We start from the raw sequence: 18,088 nt of genomic DNA on the forward strand, positions 1-18,088 counted from the left end.
TAAGTTATATATATCATACTTAAGACAAAATTCAAGATTGTCTTTAAAAACATTGGTGTTACTTTAAGTGATAACTTTGTCACATTCATTTAAGAAAATGAATTAATGAAATGAATATGTTTTTCTACAGCATTCTCTTTCTGAATTCTGCCTTAAGTACCAACTCCAGGATATAGAGAATTTTACTCAGAAAACAGATAATGTTGGTTCTATTGAAATTTATGGTGTTAAAATTGTCTATACTGTTTCTCTAGATTTGTCAGGTGATGTATTTAAGAAATTTACTCATTTATATTTAAGTAATTTCTATGATAAATCAAATATAAAAATAGTCATTTGACAAGATTGACTGAAACTTGACTATAATTATGCAGTTTCGGAAAATTATACTAGTCCAAAAAATAGTAGAGGAGTGGATGAGATGATACTGTGAAACATAGAAAAATTGGCCAGATTTTAATTCCTATCCATTGTAGGTTTGTGGTTACTATTTCAGAGAGCTTATGAGTTTTATAAGATGTTAGAGGACATTAATAGACAAAACAAAGACATTCCAGACAGTAAAATCACCTCTTACGTTAACGAGCTGACATAATTGTCGTGAAAGTTTACCTCATTGATGACACGTGGTAATAGTATTGTTATTTGGTTTTTTATCTAACAGTTGTCAGATAACATATGTCGACAAAGACAGGCAAATGGGGCATTACAGATAGGCTCCTGTTCAGGCTCCTGTTCACAAGTTGGCTCTACTTAGTCTGTGTTTCAGCTAAATTTTGGTACTTAATTGTTTTGTGTTTTACTGAATTGTTTATATATTTCTTTTCATTTAATTTTCAAAGAAATGAAATGATTTTCCATATTTACAAATGACCTAGAATTAACACTATTGGATTCACTATAGGCATAGAATTATCACAGGCTCGACGGAACATACATAGAATTATCACAGGCTCGACGGAACATACATAGAATTATCACAGGCTCGACGGAACATACATAGAATTATCACAGGCTCGACGGAACATACATAGAGGATATCTAACAGTGTCTTCAGTAATACCAAATATATTTCACGAGTGGGGCTAATATTTTGATATATTTTCACGAGTGGGCAGCACGAGTGAAAAATATCTAAATATTAGCCACACGAGTGAAATATATTTGGTATTACTGAAGATACTGTTAGATATTCTGTTTATTACATTTTTATCAACGAAAAACCTACCCTGTATGCTAACTAGGACTACAGCGATAATTTGTAAACAAAAAAAGTAGTTTCCCCTGTCCAGGTGCTGAGATATATGTCGGGCTTTCTGATTGGTCAATTATTTTGGTATTTTTAGGTCACCTGAGACAAAGTCTCAAGTGACCTATTCTAATCCCCTTTTGTCCGTCGTCGTGCGTCGTGCGTCCGTAAACAATTTACATTTTCGACTTCTTCTCCAAAACCCACTAACCAAATTCTATGAAATTTGGCAGGAAGCTTCTATGGCTAAAGGTCAACCAAAATTGTAAATTATATGGTCCCCACCCCCCAGGGGCCTGAGGGGTGGGGCCAAAAAGGGTCAAATTGACTAAAACTTCAAAAATCTTCTTCTCTACTCTCAGATATGCTTGAATCAAACACTCTTCATAGATGGAAGGGTCTTAAGGTGTTTTACCAATTGTAAATTTCATGACCCAGGGGTTTCACGTTTGCCCCTGGGGAGGGGCTAAACTTTACTATAGTTTATATAGGGAAATCACATTTTTGACTTTAATTTGTTTTATTTCTATTGGAATTCATTCTAATTTTGTAAACAGTGTCAGCATGGGATGACAATTCGATGGCATGCACATGTTGGCCCTGGTTGACCCCCAGGGGCTGATGGGCGGGGCTAAAAAGGGCCAAATTGACTGAAATTTCACAAATCTTCTTCTTTACTCTCAGATATGATAGAATCATATACACTTCATAGATGGCTGGGTTTGAAAGTTCTTTACCAAAATTGTGAATTTCATGACCCTGGGGTCTCAAGTTTGCCCCTGGGGCGGGGCTAAACTTTACTATAGTTTATATAGGAAAATCACATTTTTGACTTTAATTTGTTTTATTTCTATTGGAATTCATTCTTATTTTGTAAACATTGTCAGCATGGGATGACAGTTTGATGGCATGCACATGTTGGCCCTGACTGACCCCCAGGGGCTGATGGGCGGGGCTAAAAAGGGCCAAATTGACTGAAATTTCACAAATCTTCTCTACTCTCAGATATGATAGAATCAAATACACTTCATAGATGGCTGGGTTTGAAGGTTCTTTACCAAAAGTGTGAATTTCATGACCCTAGTTTGCAGGGTCTTATGGTGCTTTATTGAAATTTTAAATTTCATGACCCTAGGGTCACAAGTTTGCCCCTGGGGAGGGGGTAAATTTTACTATAGTTTATATAGGGAAATCACATTTTTTTGACTGATTTGTTTTGATTTCTATTGGAATTCATTCTGGTTAACACATTTTCAGCATGGAATGAAAGTTTGATAATATGCATATGTTGGCCCTGACTGACCCCTAGGGGCTGATAGGGGGGGGGGGGGGACAAAAAGTGTCAATTAAATAAACTGAAATATTTCAAATCTCAGGTGACCGTTAAGGCCCATGGGCCTCTTGTCTAATCATTAATTTGATTGGTCAAATCAGCAAAAGTGATATTTTTCACTAGTGAAAAATATGATATTCTTCACTAGTGAAAAATATCACTTTTATAGAATGAATAATTTTTGATATTTCACTGGTAAAAATGTAATAAATAGAATTATCACAGGCTCGAAGGAACATACATAGAATTCACTCAAATTGACTCATTATACAAAAAATCACCACCAGTTGATTTACAAAATATAAAATTAATGCAAATCGACTTACCAAATTTAAAATTACCACAAATTCACTCATTATACACGAAATTGACCTAAATTGACTCAACATGCACAAAATCAATACATATTGGCTCGCGATACACACAAATGACACATATTGACTCGCTATAAAATATAGACACAAACTGACTCACCATACTGTACGTAAATTTAACACAAAATGATTTACTATGTATACATGCTTTTTAAATAAAGTAAGTCATCACACACCGGGTGCTGATGTTTATTTCTAGATGTTTTTATTTATGACTCGCACAAATCCTTAAAAAATTATATTTTATGTTGAATTCATCATGAATATAGTTTTAGTTGAATTATTTTCTTTCATATTTTTTATCAAAGATGTATACAGAGCTGACCCATCGGTATGACAAGTCAAAAAAGATGGAATCTGATCTGCGGCATCAAGTCCACTCCCTGCGAAAGGTAAGGCTATGACCAAATCTTAAACTCCTTTAAGATAATCCTGAAATAATTTGTAAACCACTTTGAGATGGCTATGTTGCTGTGATAAAGTGTTATATAAAACTCCTAATTATTTATCATTAATATTTTCATATCTTTGTGATTAGATTGTATAATTAGATGACTGTTATGATATTGTATGATCTCAGTGGAATTTAAAGAGGAAGCATGGCCGTGGAAAGGAAGTTAAACTATGTTAACGTGGTAAATACGTCTTCACTCGAGCATGCTAGCCCAGTAATCTAGCGGTGACTACAGTCCCTCTGTACATTGTACTAAATTGGAAAGACGTGACATTTCACAATAGAGTCTCATGCTCGACGAGGAGTTCCATGTTTCTTCGTACACATGCAGCATGGTACTGGTCCCGTGAGGGGTCGCCCATATTTTGGGAGGGTGTCTACCACTGATAATGTGAGAGACATGTCAATCAGAGCTGCGGTGATACATAGCCCACGATCCCAGCTCCCGCAACCGACCCGTCGTTTGGCATGTACAAGACACTCTTTCTGTCCCGAAATACTGGGCTCTCCCGAGAGTTGGGAGAATGAGATCAGGCCCGAACGCACCACATCAACTCTATTTTCCGCCTATTGACTGCTTGTGCAGATGTCTTTAAAATAGTCCCTTTACTGTCCTGGAGCATGCATGGGTCTTAGTCCTCATCTATTTCCTTCAATTGTCAGTATTGGAATTTGCCCGTTATTCCGACAGTCACATGTATGCAGATCGGAGACATCGTTAGTTACTGCATGACATTCCTGTACTGTTGTATTTTATTATACTACTGTCGGGGTAACCATGGAAACTGCCATATTATGTAAATGTTATCAATTTCTGGATTTATTCTAAATCAAGACCGATATATAAGATTTGTTGATAATGTTTTTAGGTTTTTTTTGTCTTATTTTTTCCATATTTTTCAAATCTTTGCACTACTTAATAAAACAAATTTTTTGTTTTCATTTTTATAGATAGAAATAAGAATAAATTTGATCTCTAAATATGTTTTTACATTAAAATAATTACCTAAAACAATTATAAACTCAGTTTGTGATGATGATAATAATTGTTTAGATGCATGACCTCAACCTCACACGGGTAATTAGTAAAGATCCTGTTCCTAATGGCAGTCTTCTAGAAGGGATTTAAATCAGACTGAAATCTTAGAATTAAGTTTTAATTTTAAGAGACTTAACATACCGTATTTGACCTAATAAGGGCGCCCCTACCTTTTTTCAAGGAAATAAATCTTTGATTGAATGTCGAAATGGTGTTCAAAAGTAATAATTCATGTGAAATGTTTGGCTACTTTATGTGTTCAATTTTTTTCAGCAAATTAAGTAACTGGAACACAAGTTTTCGCCACATTTTGTCTATTCCTACAGATGACATGTCAGTGCAAAGAGCACCCGAAACTAAACACACATACAAATAATAACTTACCATCTTTATTTGAAGATAAAGTAAAGACTTCATCTTGTTGATAAATAACTTTTGTTCAGAACAGAAAGCTTTTAAAAGGCATTGTAAATCAATTATTCGGTCAAAGAAAACGATGTCTGATATGATCTGGGAAATCACCTGTGTCTATAAATAGAACACAAAAGAGTTCCATTTGAACATGAATGGTGGAACACAGGTTCTCTGGTCTAAAGATCAGCTGGCATGGTTTACAAGTTTCCGGAATATTCAAGTGATGTTTAAGCTTAATATATGATAATGAATAGATATCTTCATCTGGAATATTTTTATGACTGAATATGTTACCGTTTCCACAGCCTTGAGTATTCTGCTATAAGGTAAACATGTAGTCTGTTTCATAAAACTTCAGAATAACTAATCTTAATAAGGGCGCCCCCACTGTCAATAACCCGCGCCCTGCGCCCTTATTAGGTCAAATACGGTATATAATCTAAAAGTGGTCCACCTTGGTACGGTTTTAGTCCACCATCATCAGATGTGCTTTTCAATTTGCCTTTTGTTTGTGGTTTGCCGTTCATCATCTGTTAATAAACAATCTATTTCTTTAGAAACACCAGTCTCTGTCATGTTTCATGTGTAGGTATTCAATTTTGAGACTGATTAAAAACAAAATAGTTGACAGGTGGCCATTTTTAATTTTGACAGTTTTTTATTACTATTTCTCAGTAAGTATTTAATGGATCTTTCTCAAATTTCATATGTAGGACTTTCTTGGTCTTGTTGGAAAACAAAATGGCATTCTTTATTATAATGGGTGATATTTCTGGACAGGTTCACTTTGGAGGGCAGTCACTACACAGGACTAAAAGGATGGCCTATCTGATTAGATTAGGTTATATACCGTATCTGATTATATTATTATTTGTCAGCTTTCTCTGAAATCTGTTACCGTAATCATATACATCGTGTATCTATTTTCAATGTGGATTTTTAAAATGGAACCTACTTATTGTAAGTGTAGACTTGCTGTAGTCCTGATAAAAGTTTTATGATTATCTTCATGAAAATTCAAAAGTACCTGTAACATAAACAATTGTGTTTGTTTTAAGATGGCAAGAAGAAAGGGCAAATACATGTTTATGTAAAGTATATGACAATAGACTGATATTGAAATACCACGGGAGTTTTCTCTAGATACAAATAAATAATGCTGACCACATGAGTTTTCTCTGCATACAATTAAGTAATGCCCTTAAGTTCAACCACATGAGTTTTCTCCCGGTACAAATAAATACTGCCCGACCATGTGAGTATTCTCCCGGTACAAATAAATACTGCCCGACCATGTGAGTTTTCTCCGGATAGAAATAAATACTGCCCGACCATGTGAGTATTCTCCCGGTACAAATAAATACTGCCCGACCATGTGAGTTTTCTCCGGATAGAAATAAATACTGCCCGACCATGTGAGTTTTCTCCGGATAGAAATAAATACTGCCCGACCATGTGAGTTTTCTCCCGGTACAAATAAATACTGCCCGACCATGTGAGTATTCTCCCGGTACAAATAAATACTGCCCGACCATGTGAGTTTTCTCCGGATAGAAATAAATAATGCCCAACCATGTGAGTTTTCTCCCGGTACAAATAAATACTGCCCGACCATGTGAGTTTTCTCCGGATAGAAATAAATAATGCCCAACCATGTGAGTTTTCTCCGGATAGAAATAAATAATGCCCGACCATGTGAGTTTTCTCCGGATAGAAATAAATAATGCTCGACCATGTGAGTTTTCTCCGGATACAAATAAATACTGCCCGACCATGTGAGTTTTCTCCGGATACAAATGAATACTGCCCGACCATGTGAGTTTTCTCCCGGTACAAATAAATACTGCCCGACCATGTGAGTATTCTCCGGATACAAATAAATACTGCCCGACCATGTGAGTTTTCTCCGGATACAAATAAATAATGCCCAACCATGTGAGTTTTCTCCCGGTACAAATAAATACTGCCCGACCATGTGAGTTTTCTCCGGATAAAAATAAATAATGCCCAACCATGTGAGTATTCTCCGGATATAAAAATAAATACTGCCCGACCATGTGAGTTTTCTCCAGATACAAATAAATAATGCCCGACCATGTGAGTTTTCTCCAGATACAAATACTCTCTGGTACTTGGTTTCCTCCAACACTAAGAGCCCTCCCGCTTCCTACTTGTTTCACAATTGTTGTAAAATAAAAAAAAGTTTATAAGTAAATCCTAATACATACTGTGTATCACAAAATTCTGACATTATGTGATTTTGTTAATCTTTGATGCCTCAAGTTTTTCTATAAATCTTGATCTCATAAGACATAATCTCCTTTAGATAGTAAATTGTCAAAAGCTGTTAAAGGTTTGTATAGCTGAAAATTCTGTGTGTCATTATTGGGACCAAACATTCTTATAACCTTAAATAGATCACAACCTACATCTAGATTAATGGAGTCTGTAAACATATACAAAGACTGTCCTCGTATTGAAATTTAATAAAAACTGTCTGTTTGGTATATTGTTGAGTTTTATATCTCCTATGTAGTTTAAATGTTATTTTCAAGGGACACAGTCACAGAAGCCGAATCACTAACTAGGTTAGTTGTTTTTGCTGGCCTGATAGAATGCCGTAGGGGGATTTAACAAAGGGGGATAGAACAGATGAAGACAATCAACAGTCTGTTATCTTGGCTGATTCCCCGCTAGACCTTACCCAGAACCGTCTTTTTTACTGTCGTATGTACCAGTAAAAACGTGGGCAATTTTTGTCAAAGGCTAGAAAGTCGATGTCTTCCTCTCGTAACAGATAGATCTATCAGAGAAGGAAGCTTGTCAGCATGTCATATTTGTTTACGTAAACTTAATGATTGCCTGACAAACAACATCTTTTATTACAAGAAGACTAATATTTGCTGCTGTGTCGATGTCCCTCGAGTATTGTCAAGCGAAATGTCCTCACAGCTATATGGCTGTCCGCAGCCTAGTTCTCCGCCATATGGCCAACATGTTGTCCCAGGAGACTGTAAAAGTTAATAAAATAGTCACTTCAATAGCTGTCTACCAAATTACACCCGAAATGTTTCCCCTCGACCAAAATGACATTAGGTTATTGTCGTCAAGTGGCGAGCATTGTTGATCATCAGAGACAGAAAACTACCAATTTTCATTTGTATGTAAGACAGCACACTGAAGTCCTCTCGAGTGGCCCGCCGTTTTATTTAGGTGGCATTCTGGACGTAGATAAATAAAATGTATGTCATTTTTAAATTGCATGGGCTGGCTTTTGACAAAGATATGCCACGATAGATCAGGACAAGACCGCTATATACGTGGATGAGGACAGTCCCGGCGGACGTCGCTCTCTATCAGGGAGTGGGGCTGCACTTTTCAGGGTATCGCACAAGTTTTAAGTGTAATGCCAGCGCAGAGCAAATAAACGACACCAAGTCCTACATAAATATGATATTCCAATTATATCCTGTGGCAACCTGTCTGTTTACTTCACACCTATGGCAAATTGTCATTGGGTAAATGACCATCAATAAGCTACGCCGGCCTCCCGAGGGGCCCACTAGGAATCTGCTCCACAAATTAACTTATTCATATTATATTCATATTTCCAGCCATCAACAAAATTTGGTTGTGTGTTTCCTAGTGTATTGATCCAGTTAGTGCTGTACTGCGTGCAGGGCTCTGTCCAACTCATCACGTCCGGGCTGTCATAAGTTCCAAATTTTCTTCGCCTCCACGCTCCCATCTTGTCATCAATTTCTTGTTCCTTGGCACTTTGGACGATGAATCATTAGCCTGTGTCTCTCCTCATCATAATCGGAGGTGTGGGGCTTAGTTTATTGGGAGGACCAGGTGCCCCCGAATTCACACCCTGGTCCGAGACATTCATGACAGCCCCGTACCCTAACTGGCGAGTAATCTCCCAAAATGGAAATTAACAGTGCAATTACGATTTGGGTCTTGCACCCTGGTCCTATCCGGCAATTCACGACACACCTTTTGGTCCTGCTCTGTGAACCTAGTGGCTTTGTGTTTTTTCCAATTCTTTAATTTCCTGTTTCGTTTCCATAATTATATGGCGATATATAATAGATATTACACCAACATATGTGGTAGTCATTACTGAATTGGTCAATTCAGAGTTTCTGCCAAACTTGTACTTCAGTCTAAATATATATAAAATATTTCTTGTTTTCAAAGAAATTAACTGAAATCTAATTTAAAATGATTGTATTACTGACATATATAGATAAAGATTAAATTAAGTCTTTAAATAGTACTTTTGTTACTGTCAAAATTTTATATTCAGATACAGAAAAGTAGGCCAAGTATTGATAGTTTCACAAAGACCTTAACGGTTATATGACTCTAATAGAAAGTCTGTATGAAATATGTAGAAAAAGAAATCTTTTACTAAATGGTTTATCATATTGGTTGATCATAGGGTTTACAACCTAAGATCAGGGCAAAATAGATTTAGAAAACTGAAATCAATGTTTTGGATGAAAAACATGGAATTTTGATAGATTTTGAGAATTGGTGAGACCTCCTTCAACAATATTGAAATTTATTTGATCTGACCTTCAATAAACAAAGAACTTCCCATGAAAAAAGTTATTTTCTCAGTCAACCAAAATATTTTAATTTTAGCATGTTTATGAGTCTTCTTGTTTTGATCAATGTTTAAGTTAAGAAGATGCCTATAAGCTCAGTTTCTCAGAATTGTATATATATCAGTAACTTGACAACCAAATTTGGTGTATAAATTAAGTAGGTAATAGATGTGATTTCCATCAAAATGTTAGCTCAATAAATCATTTTCAGAATTTTTACCTGGTTTAGGACTTAACTATTTCAGATAATCAAAGCAAGACCTATAATTCTGTGGTATTCTTGTTAAATGTCTTCTATAGCTATGTACAATAAAATTTATTTTAACTACCCAACCAATTCCCTAGGGGTAGGAGTGGGTGGGGTTGGGAGGTTAGGAAAGAGCGGGACTGGTACGGAGAGGGGGAGGGGGGAAGGATAGAGGTGGACTGGTACGTTATGTTGGGGGGGGGGGGGGGGGGGGATTGGAGGGGAATGGGGGTAAGGTGGGGGTAATGGACTGGTAGGTGGAAGAGACCGGCCCGTCACTGTACTGGAGGTTTTTTTAGGGACAGTGTAGGGTACTGGAGGTTTTATAGGGACAGGGGTAGGGTACATGGGGGGGGGGGGGTATTGGATGTTTTGTTCGGTGGGGTACTGGAGTGGGTGCTAGGTGTAGAGAAAGACTTAATTATGTAACAACAGAATGCACCAACACTATTTGTGACAATACACCAACATCTCATTAATGTCAGATAATATAATGTGCTTCAGAGAAAGGACACTGGTGGGGGACACATGTACTTTTTCTGTCAGCAGACTGCAGGAATGACCTTGTATATATACAAATATTACTTGTACTGTAGAGGAAAAGTTATACAGGGGGAATAGATAGGGGGTAGAGTTGGTGGGGGGGGGGGGTCTAGTTGTACTGTAGAGGACAAGTTATACAGGGGGAATGGAGAGGGGGTAGAGTTTGTGGGGGGGGGGGGCACTAGTTGTATAGATACAGGTCTAGTTGTACTGTAGAGAACCTGGCAGTTATTTAGGGGGAATAGATAGGGGGTAGAGTTGGGGGGGCACTAGTTGTATAGATACAGGTCTAGTTGTACTGTAGAGAACCTGGCAGTTATTTAGGGGGAATAGATAGGGGGTAGAGTTGGGGGGGCACTAGTTCTATAGGTACAGGTTTAGTTGTACTGTAGAGAACCAGTTATATAGGGGGAATGGGGAGGGGGTAGAGTTGGGGGGGGCACTAGTTGTATAGATACAGGTCTAGTTGTACTATAGAGAACCAGTTATATAGGGGGAATGGGGAGGGGGTAGAGTTGGTGGGGGGGGGGGGGCACTAGTTGTATAGGTACAGGTTTAGTTGTACTGTAGAGAACCAGTTATATAGGGGGAATGGGGAGGGGGGTAGAGTTGGGGGGGGGGACACTAGTTGTATAGGTACAGGTCTAGTTGTACTATAGAGAACCAGTTATATAGGGGGAATGGGGAGGGGTAGAGTTGGGTGGGGGGGGGGGGGCACTAGTTGTATAGATACAGGTTTAGTTGTACTATAGAGAACCAGTTATATAGGGGGAATGGGGAGGGGTAGAGTTGGTGGGGGGGGGGACACTAGTTGTATAGGTACAGGTCTAGTTGTACTATAGAGAACCAGTTATATAGGGGGAATGGGGAGGGGGTAGAGTTGGTGGGGGGGGGGGGGGGCACTAGTTGTATAGGTACAGGTCTAGTTGTACTATAGAGAACCAGTTATATAGGGGGAATGGGGAGGGGTAGAGTTGGGTGGGGGGGGGGGGGGGGGGCACTAGTTGTATAGATACAGGTTTAGTTGTACTATAGAGAACCAGTTATATAGGGGGAATGGGGAGGGGGTAGAGTTGGTGGGGGGGGGGGGCACTAGTTGTATAGGTACAGGTCTAGTTGTACTATAGAGAACCAGTTATATAGGGGGAATGAGGAGGGGGTAGAGTTGGTGGGGGGGGGGGGCACTAGTTGTATAGGTACAGGTCTAGTTGTACTATAGAGAACAAGTTATATAGGGGGAATGGGGAGGGGGTAGAGTTGGTGGGGGGGGGGCACTAGTTGTATAGGTACAGGTCTAGTTGTACTATAGAGAACAAGTTATATAGGGGGAATGGGGAGGGGGTAGAGTTGGTGGGGGGGGGGGGCACTAGTTGTATAGGTACAGGTCTAGTTGTACTGTAGAGAACAAGTTATATAGGGGGAATGGGGAGGGGGGTAGAGTTGGTGGGGGGGGGGGGGCACTAGTTGTATAGATACAGGTCTAGTTGTACTATAGAGAACCAGTTATATAGGGGGAATGGGGAGGGGGTAGAGTTGGTGGGGGGGGGGGGGCACTAGTTGTATAGATACAGGTTTAGTTGTACTATAGAGAACCAGTTATATAGGGGGAATGGGGAGGGGGTAGAGTTGGGGGGGGGGGGGCACTAGTTGTATAGGTACAGGTCTAGTTGTACTATAGAGAACCAGTTATATAGGGGGAATGGGGAGGGGGTAGAGTTGGGGGGGGGGGGGGGGCACTAGTTGTATAGGTACAGGTCTAGTTGTACTATAGAGAACCAGTTATATAGGGGGAATGGGGAGGGGTAGAGTTGGGGGGGGGGGGGGGGCACTAGTTGTATAGATACAGGTTTAGTTGTACTATAGAGAACCAGTTATATAGGGGGAATGGGGAGGGGGTAGAGTTGGTGGGGGGGGGGGGGGGGCACTAGTTGTATAGGTACAGGTCTAGTTGTACTATAGAGAACCAGTTATATAGGGGGAATGAGGAGGGGTAGAGTTGGGGGGGGGACACTAGTTGTATAGGTACAGGTCTAGTTGTACTATAGAGAACCAGTTATATAGGGGGAATGGGGAGGGGTAGAGTTGGGGGGGGGGGACACTAGTTGTATAGGTACAGGTCTAGTTGTACTATAGAGAACCAGTTATATAGGGGGAATGGGGAGGGGGGTAGAGTTGGTGGGGGGGGGGGGGGGGGCACTAGTTGTATAGATACAGGTCTAGTTGTACTGTAGAGAACCAGTTATATAGGGGGAATGGGGAGGGGGTAGAGTTGGGGGGGGGGGGGCACTAGTTGTATAGATACAGGTCTAGTTGTACTATAGAGAACCAGTTATATAGGAGGAATGGGGAGGGGGTAGAGTAGGGGGGCACTAGTTGTATAGATACAGGTCTAGTTGTACTGTAGAGAACCAGTTATATAGGGGGAATGGGGGTAATGAGAGAGCACTATACTGATGGTGATTAGTTTGGTATTTAAGTGTCCTGACTCAAGTCATTCATGCCATTCCTAACTCTACTGACAAGGAAATATCTCCTGTACTATTGGAGGAGACACAGCATCATGGAGATCTAAGTCACACATTCTCTCTGACAAAGTGTCCTTTATTGTATCACCCATGCTATTTTTTTCTGATGTTTGTTTCCTTCCTGATCGGATAAAAATTATAATAAGGGAAAAAGTATACTTCAAGTTCAAACCATGCCTGATTTTGAAGAAAATTATTTTATATGAAAATATGATTTCAACCAAATACTACAGAAAAGTTCTATTGTGTAAAAAAGCCTGATTTAACCTAGAGAGGACCATTGATTACCCTGACCTAACATTGAGCTTTGTACTTTGTACTTAATATGTAAAATCTACTGGTGATTTAAAGTTGATTTTTGTGCTACTTTTCAGGAAATGATGGAGAAGGATGATATCATTTCAAATCTACAAAGTAAGGTTGACCGATGGCAAAGGAAACGAAACAAAGGCTCCTCTGCCCTCAATGGTAGCTTTCTGGCTGAGGATAAGGTAGATATAAAGTGGACATCTTCCCTAAATGACACTGTACTGATGGTGAAGAATGAATGGAATAGTGCTTTGTGATAGTGGTATTATATATAAAAATCTCTAGTAGTATGGAGGTATTGAACTGCATTTTTATTGCATTTAGGGTGGTATGCAATTGAATACCAACATAATCTATGTAGAACAATCAAGCTTTTAGTGTAAAAAGATTCTGTAACCTTGCTGCCCAATGAACTTGTATTTTTTCACTTCACAGATGTATAAGGTTATAAGTTATAACTAGTACAGGTCCTTCACCATACAACCATACTTACAATCGCTGGGCAGGTTATAAGTTATAACTAGTACAGGTCCTTCACCATACAACCATACTTACAATCGCTGGGCAGGTTATAAGTTATAACTAGTACAGGTCCTTCACCATACAACCATACTTACAATCGCTGGGCAGGTTATAAGTTATAACTAGTACAGGTCCTTCACCATACAACCATACTTACAATCGCTGGGCAGGTTATAAGTTATAACTAGTACAGGTCCTTCACCATACAACCATACTTACAATCACTGGGCATGGACATAATCATGCTGCCTTGAATCGTCCATGGACCCTACCAGTCCAAGAGAAAAGTCTGAAGGCTGTAAAATAGCAGAGCTTGAGATCCTTGTCCTATAACCAGATATCTGGTAGCTTGTACGTCAGAATGGGATACAACCTTAACATTGTTGTCAGAACTTACTGGAATTTATTTTCTTTTGGAGGACAGTTAGGAATTGGAGTTACCTGTAAATATTGGTTCATTGAGCTTAAATAAAGAATGATATCAATTGAGAATGGGGCCCATTATCTGCCCCAAATAATCCTCAGAAAAAGCCCTGACTTATGATTATTCCCCCCCCCCTTCCCCCCTCCAGAGACTTGGTCCCATGCCCCATTTTCATGTTTCCATTTGTATGATGAAAAGAAATTCACACAGCGAAAGATCCTTTATATGAAAGGTGCCCTGTTGAGTGACAAAACACATCCAAATCTCTGTATAGTGATCCAGTCTGTTTTATATAAACCAGATGTATTGTTTATGTACCTGTAAGGGTGTTTAATATTTCCTGTCTGATTGTCAGACAGTTCAGTGTCCCCAAATCTCTCCCAGGAATTCACCTTTAATGACTTATATAATGGTACCTTGTGTGAAAGGTCTCGGCCCCTAAAGTTGACAAATACCACTGGTGGTCTGGACTTCATTGTTTTTCCTAGTATGTATTTGTACCTGGGGTGAAAGGTCAAGAGCAGACCCTAAAACTGACAGAAACCACTCCAGATCTGGACTTCATGGTCATCCTTTTGGTAACAGAGACATTCCTTGACTGGTCATTGCTGACTAACACTAGGAGGCCACTGTACTGATATCTGATATTCCACCAAAATTCACTCTAAATAGGAAAACTCATAATGAAAATTGATCATGGAATTAAGACCTAGAAATCTAACTTGATATAGTTTAGTCGCTGGCTGCTGGCTCCCCTTACTGGTAATCTAGGAAAAGTTACCTAGAAATCTAACTTGATAAAGTTTAGTCGATGGATCCTCTTACTTGTAATCTAGGAAAAGTTACCTAGAAATCTAACTTGATATAGTTTAGTCGCTGGCTGCTGGCTCCCCTTACTGGTAATCTAGGAAAAGTTACCTAGAAATCTAACTTGATATAGTTTAGTCGCTGGCTGCTGGCTCCCCTTACTGGTAATCTAGGAAAAGTTACCTAGAAATCTAACTTGATATAGTTTAGTCGCTGGCTGCTGGCTCCCCTTACTTGTAATCTAGGAAAAGTTACCTAGAAATCTAACTTGATATAGTTTAGTCGCTGGCTGCTGGCTCCCCTTACTGGTAATCTAGGAAAAGTTACCTAGAAATCTAACTTGATAAAGTTTAGTCGATGGTAATCCATCCATCTGTCGTCAGTTCATTGTCCTATAACAATTATTGTTATTATCCCAATAACTGAGAGAATCTTTCTTAAATCTTAAATGTAGGTTTATCTAAGTATATAGTTGTAGCAAGACCAGGGTTAAGACAGATAAAACCAAAAGAAGTTGGCAGATTGATCTTGGATTTTGACATTGTTATTTTTCAGAAAACATGAAGTGGATCTTTCCCAAAACTCATTTGTAGATTCCTCTTTTGCACACATCATTTTTTGCGTATTTATGATTTAGAACAAAAGATGCGTCATAATTTGTTAATATACCAAATCAATATAATTATGTATATAGATAATTAAAAGGAAAGAAGAATAGAAAACTTCCCTAGATCCAATAAAGATCATACAATGGTGGATGACAAGATCCCTCCTGGATCTCATTATGAAATTGTCAATAATTAAACAGAAACTGTTCTATTTATGTCAGGACACTGTGGATTAGATAATCTTTGTTATTATTGTGACCTTGAAAGTTCAATATACATACAGGTTCATATACATAATGTATTTGGAATGTCTAAGTTAACAAACAAAAAAAGTCTTTTCCAGCTACAACATGGTTAGGTATTGTCTTTTTTCATAGAGAAATTAAATCATAAAACAATATATTACATAACACATGTACATATCCTTCCTAGCTATCAGTGTTTACTGTATTACACATACCACATCTACATGTATAAAAACATTTCTAGATCTCTGGTTCCTTTTCAAAATACTGCTTGTTAATTACAGAACAAGTTGATTAATTTAGAGAGATATAACGATAATCATGATTTTAACATTTTTATTTTAAAAAAGCTATTTTATTTAAGATATGTTCATTGATTTTAGGCTGATGATGTGGAGGCCATGGCCGATTTGGAATTCAGAGTGAAAAGTATGCAAAGGGAGATAAATCTACTTCAGGAGGAGTTGGCATCCAAGGATAGGTAACAGGAGTTTCTCATAGAGCTGTTTATAGGGAAATAACAACATAAGATTCATAGTGTTAAATTCTCTCCATTGTCATAATGTTCTTTATGACTTAAAGTCCACATCTGAAATTAGTACTGTCAAAATCACACTCTAACTTCAATGAAATGTCACTTTTTTAAAAAAGATAACAGATTTCAAATTTCATTGTGATGACAGAAAACTAGATTTTTAGCTTACAGCTTCATCTTTTGTACTTTTGTAAAAACATGGTTTCTCTTGTTTCTTTGTAGACAAATAGATAGACTAGAAAGTGAACAGGGACATTCTGACATTGAGTTTGATGTATCTGGACTAAATCGGCGAGATCGGACACATTCCACTCCTGCTCGTGATGCAGATAAACTCAGATCTTCCCGTCCAACTGCTCCAAAAGCTGGTCACAAGCGGTCACGGTCCGTGTCGCCACGGATCCATGTCCAGGACAAGGATGTAAAACTGAAGCTGGTTAAGGCTGAGCGATCACTGGAAGATACAAAGAATTTACTTAAATTGAAGGTTTGTCTACATTGTACAAAAAATATCTTCTCTCATGATAATTTTCCTCATTTTCAGTGAGTGACAACATTGATGGTCAAGTCAGCAAAATTGACCAGTTTATGTTTATGACTAGTTGTGTATTTTTTCAGAATCGAGAAGTGGAGGAAATGAAGAAAGCCCACGCTAAACGCCAGACTCGCCTTAAGGAGGTCAGTGCCAACTACAAACTTGTCAAGGATCAACTCAAATCAATGGAGGACGAACATTTTGGGTAAAATATCCTTCCAATATATTTGTAGTGGCAGAATATGAAGATATTTTCACTAAATTAAACTCGGACAATTAAGTTGTTTGGTTATATGATTTTCAAGTTTGTTGAGATAAGAATCTATTGACCTTTTCAAAATAACAGTGGCCAAAAGTATGTATCTGTAGCGAGACATACCATGCCTGAAGTAAAATTTTACATTATATTGAAAGTATACATTTCCTTCATTGAATTTGTACATAATGCTAGTTAAAACTGGTACATATCACCAATACACAACGAAACTTGTAGTGATGTTGTATATACCTGTACAGGTCCGGTAAAACTGTGACATTTTCAACTCCAGGGAAGCAACTCTTGTAAATATTTAGAAAAATATTTTGAATTTTTTAAGCTTTTCTAGAGATAATTTGAGTGATTTTCTTTTTTATGGTGAAATAGAATAAAAAGATTAGGAAGAAAGGTAGTTTATTTCTTTATTTCATGATTAACAGAAGAAAAAAGAAGAAGGGTAAGCGGGCTGACCCGAGAGATCTGCGGACAGAGAACAGTGATGGTGTGTGGAATGAACTAGCTCATTACAAGACGGAGAACAGAAACCTACTTGTAGAAAGGTCAGTAGCTCAATACAAAGATCAGTAGGTCATCACAAAGGTCAGTAGGTCATAACAAATATCAGCAGGTCATCACAAAAGGTCAGTTGGTCGACTTAAAGATCAGCAGGTCATCAAAAAAGGTCAGTAGGTCATCACAAAAGATGAGTAGGTCATTACAAAGGTCAGTAGGTCATCACGAAAGGTCAGTAGGTCATCACAAAAGGTCAGAAGGTCATCACAAAAGGTCAGTAGGTCATCACAAAAGACAAGCAGGTCATTACAAAGGTCAGTAGGTCATCACAAAAGGTCAGTAGGTCATCACAAAAGATGAGCAGGTCATTACAAAGGTCAGTAGGTCATCACAAAAGATTAGTAGGTCATCACAAAAGGTCAGAAGGTCATCACAAAAGGTCAGTAGGTAATCACAAAGGTCAGTAGGTCATCGCCCTGGACACTTAGTATGAAGATCCTGACCTTTGCTCTACTTGTAGAATCCAACAAGATGTGAAAC

The 18,088-nt window shown here is 38.4% G+C and overlaps 1 protein-coding gene across 3 annotated transcripts in view; it reads left to right on the forward strand.

Moving 5' to 3' along the window:
• The window catches only part of LOC117334506 (centlein-like), a 97,426-nt gene that overhangs the window by 46,688 nt on the left and 32,650 nt on the right, over window positions 1-18,088 (forward strand). For all 3 annotated transcript variants that reach the window (XM_033894171.1, XM_033894173.1, XM_033894172.1), the window contains 6 exons: window positions 3,265-3,348; window positions 13,169-13,285; window positions 16,093-16,190; window positions 16,467-16,731; window positions 16,863-16,984; window positions 17,476-17,595. In XM_033894171.1, the coding sequence (XP_033750062.1) occupies window positions 3,265-3,348; window positions 13,169-13,285; window positions 16,093-16,190; window positions 16,467-16,731; window positions 16,863-16,984; window positions 17,476-17,595 (806 nt within the window). The remainder of the gene's footprint in view (window positions 1-3,264; window positions 3,349-13,168; window positions 13,286-16,092; window positions 16,191-16,466; window positions 16,732-16,862; window positions 16,985-17,475; window positions 17,596-18,088) is intronic.

The sequence above is a fragment of the Pecten maximus genome, chromosome 9 (genome assembly GCF_902652985.1).
Source record: "Pecten maximus chromosome 9, xPecMax1.1, whole genome shotgun sequence".
Classification (NCBI taxonomy): Eukaryota; Metazoa; Mollusca; class Bivalvia; order Pectinida; family Pectinidae; genus Pecten; species Pecten maximus.